Source organism: Callospermophilus lateralis, chromosome 7 (assembly GCF_048772815.1).
Source record: "Callospermophilus lateralis isolate mCalLat2 chromosome 7, mCalLat2.hap1, whole genome shotgun sequence".
In the NCBI taxonomy this organism is placed as follows: domain Eukaryota; kingdom Metazoa; phylum Chordata; class Mammalia; order Rodentia; family Sciuridae; genus Callospermophilus; species Callospermophilus lateralis.
This window is the reverse complement of record NC_135311.1, coordinates 66,917,044-66,934,124: the sequence shown is the minus strand read 5'-3', so window position 1 is coordinate 66,934,124 and position 17,081 is coordinate 66,917,044. Positions and strand designations below refer to the sequence as shown.

Here is a 17,081-nt window from a genome sequence, read left to right as displayed (position 1 = left end):
TGGTAATTAACCTAAGAAAATCCTTGTAGGGAGAGAGAATGAACAGCAAGAGATGGAGGTCAATCTCCAACTCTGTGTTCAATTGCCATAGCAGAAACCACATCAAAGAAAAATGACAAATTGATCCCACATCAAGGGGAAAAACCTCTCCTTGCTTTAGGACAATCAAGCTTCAGTCATAAAAATCCCAGGTGTCTACTAATCCAACTAGCCAAATTTCAAATACAGAATGACATCACCAGTCAAAATGCTTTAACAATTTTAAAATGCTTCATTTCTGAAGAGAGTATATTTTTATAAATATTACATTACATATCTATGATGATAATACAAAATTTTCCAAAATTTTTTTTTCAGCAGCTAGCTTCCTAAGCTATAGGAATCAAAAACACTATCAAAGTTCTTGACTATGGCTCTTCAATTTCTTCTTCCATCATTTTTCACCTATTAGGAAATGAGTAACTTCCCTTCTTATATATGTACCAATCTCGGAGCTCTGGTGACACCATAAGTTAGTGCATAGTACTTATATGTGACTAATCTTATTAATATGCACTTAGTATATACAGTATACCAGGCACTGCATTTTTAAAATAAATGAGACATGAGTGGTGTCTACCTTTAAAGAGCTCACAGTTTAATAAAGAAGACAACCTACTGCAATATGGCCAGGCCTACATCAAAGCTCATGAGATGATGCTTGAAACAAAATATTTGAGAAAAAACCTGACAGCCAAGAGAAGAGGTATTAGCAATTGAAGTGGAGGAGGGTAGGGTGGGGGAGGATGTAACAACTTATACTTAGTACAGGAGTATGAAATATCATACTTAGTTTATTCATCTAATTCTAGGCATGTGGGCATAGCTATAGGGAAATAATTGCATGCCATGATATAGAGCTTACATTTTATTCTGCAGGTGATAGGAAACAATAAAAGAGACAGAGGAAGAAAGTAGCATAGAAAAGTTGGCAAGTGAAACCAGAGATTTGGAAAACTCAATAAAACAAAATTATAGGCAGAATATAAATATTTATAGTATATTCATATGATGTAGTATTACTCAGCAATAAAAAATAAGAATTATAAATTATGCATATACTCACCTCAAGAATGAAAACATCATAGTGAATGACAGAGGTCAGATACAAAAGAGTACTTACTATGTAATTCTATGTATATACATTCCAAGCACACCTAAAATTAACTATACAAATAAAATTTAAAAGGTTGCTTACCTCAAGGGAAGGCTACTGGATTGGAAAGAGGGAAAGCAAAGGAAAGTTTCTGGGATAATAAAAGTTTTTATGTTTTGATCTGGATGATGGTTATATGTGCAAATATACATATAAGACAACATGTAAATTTTACACTATATTATATATGTTACATCACAATAAAGAAGAAAAGAACACAATTATGGTCGAATTAAGGTCAAACAAGTTAAACCAGTGTCATGCCAAAAGCAATATCAAACTTGTAAGTAATGAGAACAAAGGTTTTAATAGACTCCATATATTCAACTAGCAAACAAAATCTCTTTTGGACATTAAAGTACAAGTCTGGTTTATTCTCTACTTCAAGAAGATTATAATACACACACACATGTTCTTTATAATAAAAGCTATAAAAATAGAGTATTATTCCTCAAGAAAAAGAAAAACCCTGTTAACCAAAACTTTTTCTACATAGCAGTACCTATCATATAAGTACTACTATAATAATTAATAAAGAATAAGAAGCATTTAATAGAATTCACATAAGTATTCTTTACACTAACAATATACTTGCTATGATTAAATCAAAGATTGAAATTACACTGGTACTAGGGATTGAATCCAGCAGTGCCTTGAGACAGAGTCTCTGTATATTGCAGAGAGTCTTGCTAAATTGCTGCAGCTGGCCTCAACTTGAGATCCTCTTGCCTCAGCCTCCCAAATCACTGAGATTACAGGCATGCAACAGTGCACGTGGCTCATTATAGACTTTCATTTTTTAAGCAAACATTGAGATCAACAAATCTTTGGCAAGTTAGACAAAGACTAAATTAATTGCAATTATATCAATGTATTCTTTTCACTGAATATCCAATAGCCATATTCATTTATTGATGATAAATATAATTTTTAGCATTTCAAGAGCTTAAATTATTAAAAAGCATTCTTTTACATACCAGGTCAAAAGTGTATAATCAAAATTCAAAATTTACAAAGTCAACAGTCTTAGGAGAGCTAATCAGAATGCTACATTTCTAGAAAAGTCCTTCAGTAAATATGCCCACAAGAAAAACATTAAAGGAATAATTTACAATTCTGAACATTAACAGAAGTAACAACTTGGAGAATTTCATTAACAGAAATAACAAAGTAAAATTCATGGAAGCAACCAAAGAGAACAATGAAGCAAGCCAACAAATTTTACACTGAATGATGAAGTGTTCCTTCATAGTGGCTAAGCCAAAGACCAACTTGATTTCCTAACATGTTAGAAAAGTCACTGGAAATCTGTATGCATTAGAAACCCTGAATGCAAAAAAGAAGGAAAACTAAAAATTTAGATCCATAATCTGATGGTTGCTTTTTAGCACCTATCAAATCAATGAGATCAAGTCAATTTGTCAAAGTCAACTCATATTTCGAAATTTTATTAAAAATTACATTGATTCTGGACTTTTGAAGATATATTTTTAAAACATAAATGTTTTATGTTATTTCTACTTCAATATGTAATATTTAAAGTAGTCTTCTACTTACCTAGATTTTGTCTTATTAACATCTTGCTGCAAGAACAATCTCATCCGAAATTAAATCCAATCTGAAAAAATATATGTAAAAACCATCATTTAGGATTTTCTTGTTTATTTGTTTCAGGTATGAATAACTACATCTACAATACCTATTCTTTAAAATTAAAAACTGCAAATAAAATTATTTTCTTGATAAAGCATTGAAAACATAGTGTTAACTAAAACAGGAACTTGCTAAATACCTTTTTAGAGGAACAATAAGCTATTCAATGAAAAATTTCCTAGTTTTCTTTTTTAAAATTTCTGTACAACTTGTTTTCATTAATAGTTTGACAATTATAATAGTTAAAATCAGTAGTTATTTCTCTACGGAGAACTTGGTTCCAAGACCCCTTAAGGATACCAAAATCTGCAGATGCCCAGGTCCTTTATATAAAATGGTAGTCTTTCTATATAACCTATGCATATCCTTCTGTATTTTTAAATCATCTCTACAATATATAGTACCTAATACAATGCAAATGTTGTGTAAATAGGTGCTATACTATATTGTTTAGTGATCAACAAGAAAAAAAAGTATGTACATGTTTAGTATAGAAATATTTCTTTCAAAAACAATTTTGATTCAGGGTTAGTGGAATGGGTGGATGCAGAATCCATGGATAGGGAGAGTGTGCTTCCTCATAAAACATACTTCAAGGTCAGAATTTATATAATACTTATACATAACAAAATCACAACAAAAAAAGCTGGAGATAAAAAAAGAAAGTATGGCATGGCATAAAAGAACATACTTTTAGTAGTCATAATAGCTAATATTGAAGCATTAAGAACCATTATTCAGAAAATAACATATATTGATATTCTTCTGCTTCCTCAATTTAACCCTCAATCTACTATAGTGACTTCTTCCCCCAAAATCCACACAAAATGTACTTACCAAAAATCTACCTATTCCTATTGTACCACATTTCACAAATTCTAAAAACTCAGTATATTGTTGCCTAAATTCTATTTATCTCCTGCCCTACCTGAAACCTACTTATTATTTTCAATTCTATATTCTTAAAAAATGGCACCAACATACTTATTTCCAACTGTCAACCTAAATTACTCTTAACTTTTCCATTTTCAAACTTACTATCATCTCAATTTGTCCTTTCCAGAACTATGAATGATCACTTTATAATGGTTATCCTAACATGTACTTCTATGCTTTAAGTTTTGCTTCCACATGGTAAACTACAAATATCTACCTGTATCTACCTTCTACTTCCCTTTAACTTTGTTCTAACAGTTTTATTAGTCCTTCAATATTTACCTCAGTCACCCTGGCAGATACTTCTTTAATTCCTTCAGCTTTAAAAAATCTATTTTCTCAATTACTGTAGCAACTAACTGGTGAAAGCTGCCTATCAACACTTTCTGCTTCTTTGCATATTTTCTAAACCATAGTATGAACATATTGAGGACAAGAACTCACTTATTTTGTTTCAGCATTGTCACTGGCTGGCAGATGAAAGCCTAAACAATGTGGGCTAAATAAGAGATTCAAATTTTGCTTGTATCTCAAAATGTATATAGAAGATAACCCAAGTAAAATTCAGGCTAATGAGTTAAATTCACATCTTTGAGGACTGGAGAAAAAAGTCATTATCACTTCTGGATGTAAAAATGCTACTTTACAGCTAAACATGGTGGCATATACCTGTAATCCCAGCAGCTCAGGAGGCTGAGGCAAGAGGATCGCAAGTTTGGTTCCCCCAAAGCCAGCCTCAGCAACTTAGAGAGGGCCTAAGCAACTTAGCAAGACCCTGTCTCAAAAAAAAAAAAAAAAATCATTGAGGATGTGGCTCAATGGTTAAGTATCCCTGGGTTCAAACCCTGGTACAAAAAAAAAAAAAAAAATTACTTTATGAAATAACCACATTTAAGTAAAATACAACTGACATAAATTAACCCACCACACTCTTCTATTGAGTGAATTATTTAATTTCATTGATTTTTCAGAATATTGGGGACTAAATGCTTCTATCCCTGCAAAAAAACAGAGTTTGTGAACCAGAATTACTAGATTTATTTAAATATTAGCCTTAAGCAGAAGAAGGTTAGAGAGTAAGACAAATATAGTTCTTGTAGTATCAATTTAGAAAAGTGCTTCTCAAACTTTAGTGTCCATCAAAATTACCTGAAGGGCTTATTTCAGATTGCTACAGTCTGCCCCCAAAGTTTCTACTTTGGTAGGTCTACATGAAGCCCATGAATCTGCATTGCTAGTAAGTTCCTACAGTGATATTATTTTGAGGATCACATACTGAAAACCAGAGCTAGAATTTTCTATGATGTCTAGATGAGAATATTGTCCCTGCCAACCAACGACAGAACTGTTACTTGTTTTAAACTAAACTATAAAATCAAAGTGAAAGCATTAAAAATCCCACAAAACTCCATATAAACTGCTGAGTGTAACAGGCTGTAAATGGCCCTACAAATATTATCCACAGCCTAATCCCTGGAACCTATTATGTTACCTTATAAGGAGAAAAATGGGGGGGTGGAGAGTGCTACAGGAAACATGATTAGGGAATTTGAAATGGAGAGATTATTTGAGATCATCTGGGTAGGCCTAGTTATAATCACATGTACGCTTAAAAAGGGAGGCAGCAGGGGAAATTTGATTACACACAGAGGAAAAGGCAATTAGAAGATAGGTCATAAACATTTGAAAATGTGGCCACATCCAGGAATATCAGCAGTCACCAGGATCAGGAAGAAGCAAAGAATGGACATTCCTCTAGAGTCTCCAGGTGAAGAACAGCTAAGCCAACACTATGAGTTGGGCTCTGTAACAATGATTTCAGACTTCTGGTTCTGTAATAATTATTTCAGAACTGAGAGAGAAACCATTTCTATTATTTAAACCATTCAGTTTGTGATAATTTGTTAGAGCAGTCATAGGAAACTAATACTAAAGATAGCAGATTTTCAAGGAAATGGATTTGAAGTACCTTTACAAAAGGTGTTAATAAACTGACTAATCTGACTAATCCCAAATTTGACTCTATTTGAAGAAAAGGCATTTCAGTAGGTAAATAAATTAGATGAGGTCAAAAAGATGAGGCCCTAACACAATATGACTGGTGTCTTGTAAGAGAGCCCAGGCACATAGAAAAGGTTATATGTGCAAGGATAGAGGCCTCAGGAGAAACAAAATCGGCCAAGAATTTGATCTTGAACTTCCTTCAGAACTGTGAAGAAATAAGTTTTTGTTTATGCCACCCAGGCAGTGGTATTTAATCTCCAAGCAGATTAATAAATGAAAAGGATTCATGTAGTTGCAACAATATAAATACACTTAAAATCGATTAAAATGGTAAATTTTATGTTATGGACATTTATAACAACAAGTATATATAAATGCCATATGTGCACATAAAATAACATAGCTTTATAACTTCAGCTATAGTAATATAAGAAAATCTGAAAAAAAACTTTTAACCACATTTGTTCCCCCCAAACCAAACAACCATGTTTTAGACACATTTTTTTAAATTATTATTTATTTTTATTTTTAATCAACAAATAGTAATTGTATATATTATATATTTATGGAGTACAATGTGATGTATTGGCATGATTTTACATTATGGGATAATTAAATTACACTACTTAACAAATCTATCCATTCACAGACTTACAAATTTATTGTGGTAAAACATTTAATACCTAACTTTAGCAATTTTAAAATATACAATGCATTATTACTGTTGTTATGATTCTGTGCAATAGATTATGAAAACCTATTCTTCCTAAAAGAAATTCTGTACCTTTTAATCAACACTGCCCCTTTCCCCATTCAGTCCTCCAATCTCCACACAGCCTGAGCAAACACCAATTTACTCTTTATTTATAGGTTCAACATTTTTAGATTCCTCGTATAAATGAGTTTATGTGATATTCGTCTTTCTATGCTGACTTGTTTCACTAAGCGTTAAATCCACTAGGTTCATCCATGTTACTGAGGATGACATAAATTCATTCTTTCTAAAGGTTGAACAAGCACTCTATTGTGTATACACATTTTCTTTATCCATTTCATCCAATGATGGATAGCTGGGTTGCTTCTATGTCTTTGTTATTGTGAATAATGCTTCCATAAACACAAGCAAGCAAACAACTCTTCAGCATACTGTTTTCAATTCCTTTGGATTTATACCCAGAAGTGGGATTATTAGATCATATGGTAACTCTATCTTTTGTTTTCTGAGAAACCTCCATACTGCTTTCCATAAGGGCTAGTTATTCATTTATATTCCCACCAAAAATACACAGGGTTCTCTTTTTTCCACACTCTTGTAAATACTTACAATATCTTTTTGATAATAACAATTAGACTTTTTTAAAAGGATCTACTAGGTAAATCTGATAGAAGTACTGTAAAATCCACACCTAAAAAGTATTATTAGAATATTACTTAGGTGAACACTGGTAAAGGGGTCCAGAAAAGAAGAAAACACTTTAAGTAGTTGGTACTGCTGGGTTTATCCAGCAGGATTTTAAGAGAAGACCTGAATATTAAAATATCAAATATAACTTCCCTAAAACCTGAAACCACAGCCTAATCATGAGAAAAACATAAGACAAATTCCAAGAGTTGAAAAATCTAACAGTATATCTGACCAATACTCCTCAGAACTGTTAAGGTCATTAAAAACAAAGTCTTGAGGGACCCTAAGGAGAAATGTCATATTTGAAATATGACATCTGAAACAGAAAAAGAATATTAGGTAAAAAACTAAAGAAATCTGAATAAACTATGGTCTTTATTTAATAATAATGTGAAAATATTGATTCGTTAATTTTAGCAAATGTACCATACCATTGTAAACTATTAATCATAGGGAAAAATGGAGGTGAGGGGAATGTATGAGAACACTATACCATTTTGCATAAATTTCTGTTAAGTCTAAAACTTTAAACAAATAAAGTTCATTAATTTCAAAAATATTTAAGTATTTTGAAGAGACATAAACATACTTTAAAAAATGAAAGTGAAAATTCAAAAGATTTCGACTTAAAATTCAGAAGAATTAAACTTAAAAGCTCAAGTACATGGAAAAGAAATACAGGGAAGGTTACAAAACGAGTGTTCAAAACAATGGAGTGAAACTAAAAGCCAACAGTAGGAGGAAAAAGGGAAAATTCATGCAGAAATGTAAATTAATCACTACGGAAATGGAGAAAATATATGGGGAAAAATGAAACACAATATACCAAAATGTATGGGAAACAGCAAATGCAGTACTGAGAAGGAAGTTTACACTAGTAAAAGCTTACATGAAAAAAAGAGAACATATCAAATCAACAACCTATCTTTATACCTCAAAGGAACTAGAAGAACAACAAACTAAACTAAAACAAAAGTTAACAGAAGGAAAGAAAAGATAAAGATTAAAGCAGAGATAAGAGCAACCAAATTTGACAAACCCTAAGTTAAACTAAGAAAAAAAGAAGACTCAAAAAACTAAAATCAGAAATGAAATATGGAACATTACAACTGATGCCAAAAGATTTAAAAAAAAATTTTTTTGCACATCAACAAATGGGAAAGCCTAGAAGAAATGGATATACTCATGAAAATATATATCGACCAAAGCTGAGTCACAAAAAATAAAAACTCTGAAAGACCTAGAACTAGTAAAAGGATTAGATGCAATGATCAAGAACTTTCCAAATAAGAAAAGCCCAGGTCTAAATTACTTTTCTGACCAAACATTTAAAGAATTTACACGAATCATCATCAAACTCTTCCACAGAATCAAAGAAGAATATTTCAAATTCATTCTATGAGGTCAATATTATCCTGAAACTAAAACCACACATACTCAACAAGAAAAAAAAGTACAGTCTAATAATATCACTGGATGAATGATGCAAATATAAATATCTTCAGCAAAACCAATCCAACACCATAGTAAAAAGACTGTACCCTGTGATTTATTCCTGGAATGCAAGGATAGTTCAACATCTGAAACCAATACACCACATTTACAAAATGAAAGGGGAAAAAAACCACATTATTTCAATGTGTAACAAGAGCATCTGGCAAAATTCAATAATAATTCATTAAAAAAAAAAACACTCAACAAATAAAGAAAGAAGGAAACCACCTCAGCATAATAAAAGCTTTATACAAAAAAGCCTGCAGAGCTAACATTCTCAAGGGTAAAAGAGTAAAAAGTTTTTCCTCTAAGATCAAGTTTCAAAAAACTTGCTCACTCTCATCATTTCTATACTAACAATTCGGTAAAAAATAAAGTACATTCATATTGGAAAAGAAACTGTAAAATCAGCCCTGTTCTTGGATGATGTGAACTTATGGTAAAAACAACAACCACCAAACCCCTAAATTTTCAAAAATGAAAAAAAAAAATCAATCATTAAAACTAATAAATTTCAGCCAAGTTTCAGAATTAAAACACACACACACACACCCCAGGTACATTTCTATATACTACGAATGACCAATCCAAAAAAGAAGTTAAGAAAACAATTCCATTTAAAATAGCAAAAGAAGAATACTTAGGAATTAACCAAGTACACACAATATACTTGCACACTGAAAAATACAAAATACTGCCAAAGAAATCTTACAAGATACAAACACATGGAAAGACACTGTGTAATCATAGACTAAAAGCTTCAGGACCCTGGATTTTGCTGTTAATTTTTGAATACCCAAAAACACAGGCAACAAAAACACATATTGACAAATAGGACCAGGTCAATCATAAAACTCTGCACATCAATGGAAACAATCAACAGAGTGAAATGACAACCTATGGAATGAAAGAAAATATTTACAAATCACATATTTGATAAGGGTGAATATTGAAAATACATAACCATGTATTTTTTTTTTGAGAGAATTTTTTTAACATTTAATTTTTTTAGTACTTGGCGGACACAATATCTTTGTACGTGGTGCTGAGGATCGAACCCGGGCCGCACGCATGCCAGGCGAGCGCGCTACCACTTGAGCCACATCCCCAGCCCCATGTATTTTCAACCATGGTCCATCCACCAAAAATTCAAATACGAGTAGATCAACTCAAATCATTTAACGACTTTCAAAAGTTATTAGGAGACATAAATTGGATAAGGCCTTATATCTAGGCATACCAACAGGAGAGTTGGAACCTTTATTTGATATCCTAAAAGGTCCATCAGATCCAAATTCACCCCGAATGTTAATTCTTGAAGCAAGAAAGGCATTAAAAATCATTGAAACATATATGGAAAATATGCATTGAGAGAATTGATATAAGTTTGCCTTTTATTATTTATTGTACTACCAACAAAAAATATTCTGACAGGAGTATTTTGGCAAGAAGGTCCATTATTGTGGGTACATTCATTTTATTCTCCTAACACTATTCTTAGGAGGTATCCTAAGGCTATAGGAAAACTGATACTCAAAGGAATAAAAGCAGCTAAGGGAGTGTTTGGAATTTCTCCCAATAAAATTATTACTCCATATACTATGGATCAAATTGATGAGTTAGCTAATGAGTTAAATACTTGGGCAATAATCATGTGCAAATCTAATGTTTCATTCGATAATCACTTACTATCTAATCCTTTGCTGTCTTTTTGGTTTTTAAACATGACTTTATTATATGTCAATTTTAGTTCAATAACTTTTAAAATTCACAATGTACAAAGAATGAAAAATATAAAAAAAATTAAATCTCAAAATTAATTTATAATGACACTAAATTAAAACAATAATATCACTGTCATTTAAGAGTGAAAGTGCAAGTGAATCATCTTCCAACAATTTACCAACATCTACTTACAAATGGCAATTCAATGCATATACAATGCTTCCAAAATCTTATCAGATACGTTGTCAGCCTAACCAGAGTACCTTTTATCTGAACTAAAGGGCACAGGCATACATAATTTATATCTATACCCAAACATAAAGTCTGCTAAATTATGAGATCAGAAATAAACACACATTAAGATTAATTTAATTTACAGATTGGACCAAAATACAGGATTGCAAAAATAGCCCCAATTCTGCATTAACCCATTATTCATGTTATTTGGAAATGAAACTTTGGAGCTTCTCCCATCAAGAGATAAAAGTCTTTTTTTCCCCCAACACCTAAACTCTGGGATTAATCTTATAAGGAACACCAGTAGAATGCCACAGATTTCGATTTGTCCATTTTGAGTCTACGCCTCAAGAGACCTACTCTTTCAAAATCTTCATACCACCATGAAAACACACTGTAATTGGTTGGAGGATCAGAGGACATCTCAGATGTCTTGCCCTATCCTAGAGCAGCCTATGTCAAACCGATTCCCATATCAAATATATGACAGAACCCAGCCACAAGCAGCAGAGCCACCTTCCTAACTGGCTACTAAACACAGATTCATAAATAAACCTGACCAAAACCAGAAACACTGCCTGGCTGATCAGACTTATTCTAATAACACTTTTACTGCTTTATGCCAAATTCCACAGTAATTTCCTACACTATATTAATTGCTAACTGCAGTAATAGCTAAGTGAATAAGTAGTACTGAATTGACAATATCAACTCTATCTTAATATAATAATTCAATTTTTCTTATCCTTAGGCATTTAGAATAGCGCGATCTTTATCTCTTAACTTTTGAAGACAAAAAGAAAGGGACAAAAAAACCCTAATTCGGGCTAGGGCTGGGGCTCAGCAGTAGCGCACTTGCCTGGTATGTGTGAGGTACTAGGTTCAATTCTCAGCACCATGGTCCATGAATAACTTAAAAAAAAAAATTTTTTTTAATTGGGGGAAAAAAAAACACCCTGGGGCTGGGGTTGTGGCTCAGCAGCAGCACACTCACCTAGCATGTGCGAGGCACCACATAAAAATAAATAAATAAAATAAAGGTATTGTGTCCAACTACAAGTAAAAAATAAATATTAAAAAAAAACCTAATTCTTTAATTAGCAGTGATTCTACAAAACATTGTCCAAGTTTTTCAAAGCAGGTATATTAAAACTGAGTGAAATCATTTTTGTAAGTAATGTCACCAATTATAATTTGTTGAGAAATTTTGTTGTTGTTATATGTTGTTGAATCCAACCATACAGTAAAATTTTTCAAGATACTCCAAAACCTATTAAAAATGTTATTCAGGAATCTGCTACCTTATTAGTTCCTTGATTTATTTTAATGGCATACAGATTTTCCTTCTGGAATATATTCTTACTCAACTATGAAAGTGGCACCCCTGGATGGAGGGATAAACAAACTGACCCTCCTTGCCACTGTAATTTATTCACAGATGGGAATACAGCCCAAGGTAGGATATATGGAATTCTTCTCAAGATGTTCACATGCCTGAAATAACTGTATAGTGGAAGAGACCTAGTAGAGATATTGAACGAAATATTAAAACCCGTCAATTTGAAGGTATCAGAAAGCTAACACAACAATAAACAATGACCATGCCAAGATTCCAGAGAAAATGGAAATCTACAGATGTGAACCAAGCAAACAGGGATCCTTTTACCTTAGGGTAACTGTCAATACAGATGAGGCAGCTGACCAGTATTTCTGATGTTGTTGTAGAGCTAGGGATACCAAAGGTTCAGAAATGGCTAAAATCATATTATAACAGTCTGGATCTTAAATTGTCCCCCCAAAGATCCATATGCTAAAGGCCTGGTTGCCAGGCTGTGGCACCACTGAGAGGTGGTGGAACCTTTAGGAGGTAGGGCCTAACAGAAGCAGTTAAGTCACTAGGAGGAATACTCTTGAAAGAGATATTAGGATCCTGGTCCCTTCCTTTCTTTTTGCTTCCCAGCCACTATGAGCTACGCAGTGTTGTAGCACCATGTACTCTCACCACCATGATGGACTATGCTGTCACAGGCCTAAAGCAACAAGCAAGCATAAACTGAAACCCCTCACACTGTGAGTCAAAATAAACCTTTTCTCTAATAAACTGCTTCTCTGAGATGTTTTGTCAAAGCAATGCTGATCTAATACACATACTATATTCCAACCACTTGAGTTAGACTCCAAAGAATTCAAGTCAGTCAGAAGTAAACAAGTCCTGCTAAAGTCCTGCAGTTCTGCTAAAGACACCTAGGTGACCAAATAACAAAACTCTCTATCCCCTAAATTTAATTAAGGCAATCCCAAATTCTAGTCACCGTAAGTGTCTGGAACATACAAAATAAAAATAATCTCTGGAAAAAGATAGTATCCCTCTAAGACTCACAGTTTAGACCTGGAAAAGCAGCTGGAAAATTACAGGGGAAAAAACATGGCAGCTAGGGAAACAGGGATAAAAGAAAAGTTCTGAATATAAATTGTGCCAAGTCACCTGATGTCTAACAATGTAGGCATAAAGGAGACCTGAGGGGATTGAAAGGGGAAAAAAAGCAAGAGACCAGAGAGAGTACTACATTTGAAAAATAGAGCTGTCCTATGAGTTGGCTGCTTTTTCAACACAGAGCATTCCCCAACTGTGTAGTTTAGGCAGCAGAAAGCTAAAACTCTCAAAAGCCAAGTGCCAGATGATAGAGCCCAAGCCCAAGCCCAAGGAAATCAGTAGAATCCCTGGAAGCAAGAAAACCACAGCACAAGCTTCAAAATTTGACTATAAACTCCAAATCATTGGATAAAAACCATCTTAGACACAAAGAGACCTCTAAGACACCAAGCCAAAAAAGCAACAACTAGAAACCAGAAAAGAAAAATCTCAGTAGCTGCATACTTCAAGAGAAACTAAGTTTGCGTTCTAAGACTGGGCAAGTTACCTACCTACCCAAAATAAAGGTCACCAATACCAAGCACATTTAACAAAATCCAGTAACTAAAATGTATATATATTGTCCAGATTTCAAAGAAAAATGACATGATATGCAAAGAAACAGGAAAATCTGACCCACACAAAGGGAAGAAAGGGGGAGTCAATATACTGATTTTGAGTATACTTGAATATTGGAGATAGTACACAAAGAATTCAAAGCAATTATTTAAAGTATATTACAAAAAGTCAAAGAAAATATATTCAAATAAACAGAAACAATAAGAAATAAAAAGCTTAACAGTAACTTAAATTCTAAAAACTTGCCAAATAGGCTCAACAAAAAATTTAAAAAGAAAGAATGGCAATCTTGAAAATAGGGAAATAAAACTATACAATCCAAAGACAGTTAAGCAACTAAAGAAAACTCTAAGTCTCAGAAACTAGTAGGACATTATGATACAGTCCAACACAGATATAACTAAATTCCCAGAAAGAAAAGGTAGAAAAAGAGTGCCCCCTCAAAAATGTTGAAGAAATAATGGCCAAAAACTTTCTCCGATTTAATAAAAAGCACTTACATATATATATAGAACCAAGAATCTTGACAAACCCAAGAAAGATAAACACAAAGAACTACTTTTACATATATACATATATCTTAGTCAAGTCACTGAAAACTAAAGAGAAAACCTTGAGAGCAGCCAGAGAAAAATGGTAACATAAGAAAAAACTGGCTTATCCTCAGAAAAAAAAAGTGAAGGTGAAAAAACTGATATTTTCAGAAAAGCAAGAATTGTGTTTGTGCCAGCAGTATCAAAAAGACAAATTCATAACAGTAGATTTCAACAAATCTCTAACTGAATCATTATGCAGAAACTGAACCGGCAGAAATACAAAAATTTTGAACATGATTAGCAAAACTAACAACAGACCACAATGGAATAAGTATTTGTTTCCATTCCAAAATTCTTATATTGAAATCTTAACCCCCAATACGATGGTTTTAGATGAAGTCTCTGAAAAATAATTGGGTCATGAAGATACAAGTCTGAATAAAAAGGATCAAAAGGAAATCCAGAAAATTTTCCCACCGTTGTTCCCACATGTGAGGACATAGCACGAAGACATCAATTTGCAAACTGAAAGAGGGCCCTTAGCAGAACAGGAATACATTTCTGTTGTTTATAAATTACCCAGTCTATAGTACAGGTTAAATACCCTAATCCAAAACTGTGAAATCTGAAATACTTCAAAAATCCAAAACCAGGGGCTCAAAGTGAATGCAAATATCCCAAAATCAATCATCAATCATCATCATCATCATCTAAAATCCAAAACACTCTGGTTCAAATCATTTGGGATAAGGGATACTGAGCTTATATTTTGTTACAGCAGCACAAGCTAGTATACCATACGACAATGCAATAATGAGCTACAGTTACGACAATAGAGATAAATGTCACAAATGTAATATTAAAAAAGAAGCTAGGATCCATTTATACAAATTTTATTTTTAAAAAATGAAAAAAAATTCAAAAAATATTTTTAGGTGATAAAAATATAGAGCAAAAAGACATCCCACCCCCCCACAGAAGACAAAATGTCAGTTGCCTAAGAAAAAGGAAAATGTCTGATGAGGGGGACAGCATTACCCACTAACCAACCTTGCCCTAATCCTTTCATATTTCAAGCAATAGACTTCAACCAGTATCTTGATTGTTTTTAAACTTTAGATAAAACTGCTCCCTGTGTAAGAAAATGACAATTCTCTGACAATCCCCTCTACAACTCCTGAAAACTATATCATAACCACACAAGACGACCAGCTGATTTTTGACAAAACTGCAAAAGCCATCAATAGGGGAGAGGAGTGTCTTTCAACAATTAGTGCTGGAACAATGAGAATGATGTAAACATGGGGGAAATTACCTGAACTTCAATCTCTATACCAATATTAACTCAAAATGGATCAGATATAAGTGTAAAATGTAAAGCCATCAAACTCTTAGAAGATAGGAGAGAATCATTATAATCCAGACATAGAAAGATTTCCTAGAAATATCATCAAAAGCACAAGCCATAAAAGAAAAAAACAACAAACTGGATTACATCAAAATTAAATCATTTGCTCTGTAAAATATGCTTTTAAGTGTATGAAAACAACAAGTGACAGATTTTAAGAAAATGTTTGCAAACCACATACTTGACCAAAGATTCATCTAAAATATTAAATAATTCTCAAAACTTAATAGTAGGACATCAGCAAAAAAAATATATATAAGGAAGACTCAAAATCACATCCTCATAAAACCAACAACAGTGGCAAAAATTGGAAAATCAACTTTTTCTAAACTCAAAAAAAACAACAGTTTGCATAATCCAAAGGACAGTTTATTCAAGCCAGATAGCTGATCCTTGGTGTTTCAGTTAGTTTGGTGGGCCTGTAACCATACAACCAACAAGAACAACTTACAGGAGGAAAAGTGTATTTCAGCTCACGGTTTCAGAGGTTCAGCCCACAATCAGCCAACTCCAAAGCTCTGGGCCAAAAGTGAGCAGAAAATGCTACAAGGGTGTAGCAGAGAAGAGCTGCTCAGTTCATGATAACTAGGAAGCAGAGAAAGACTGAAAAGTGCCAGGGACAAAATATAAACTCCAAATGCATACCCCTCAGTGACCTACTTCCTCCAATCATACCCTATTTGCCGAAGCTACTACCAGTTAATATATTCAAATGAATTTATCCACTGATGCACTAAGCCACAACCCCAGCCCATGGAAGGCTATCTTAATTTGAACTGGTTCAGAACTCACCCAATATAAAAAACTGTAATCTTTCCTTCAGGATTTTGAAGACATCATTCCATTAACTGTTTTCTGATGCTAATTTGTAATCCTTTTTTAAAAATTTATTTGTAGATGGACACAATATCTTTATTTTTATTTATCAAACCCAGGGACTCACAGATGCAAGGCTATGACTACTATGACTACTACTACTACTACTGAGCTATGACCCCAGCCCTGTAATCCTTTTTATGTTCTCCATGTAAGTTTTCACAATCCTTCTTTTGTAAGTTTTATGTTCTCCTGTAAGTTTTCACAATCCTTCTTTTATTTCTGGTGTCTACTATTTCCAATGAGCCCTTTCACTGTGGAAATTCAAGGTTTTTGCTCAATTTTTAATTTCCTCCACCCTCTTTCTCCCATTGTATAATTATTTTTCATATACTGAACCTTCAGCATGTTCTTCAAATTTTATTTTCTCTTACTTTATAGCTTCTTGTCCAGCTTTGTGGGAATTTTTTTAACTTTATCTTCAAATTCTTCTATTGTTTCATATTCCCAATTTCCAACCCTTCTATTAAGTATTCCATATCCTCTATTTCTAAAAGCACTTCCTTTTTTTCTAAGCATTGTTTTTTATAGCATAAGTTGTTGTTTAAAAGATGCAATGTACTCTTACACTCACAGAGAGCAGTAACAAAATTTTCTTCTTAAAGTGTTTTCTGTTTCCT

The 17,081-nt window shown here is 33.0% G+C and overlaps 1 protein-coding gene across 3 annotated transcripts in view; it reads right to left on the bottom strand.

The window, feature by feature from the left end:
- Nucleotides 1-17,081, bottom strand: part of Znf644 (zinc finger protein 644) — a 98,802-nt gene that overhangs the window by 67,656 nt on the left and 14,065 nt on the right. For all 3 annotated transcript variants that reach the window (XM_076863531.1, XM_076863532.1, XM_076863533.1), the window contains one exon: nt 2,753-2,813. In XM_076863531.1, coding sequence (XP_076719646.1) covers nt 2,753-2,796 — 44 coding nt within the window. In that variant the 5' untranslated portion in view covers nt 2,797-2,813. The remainder of the gene's footprint in view (nt 1-2,752; nt 2,814-17,081) is intronic.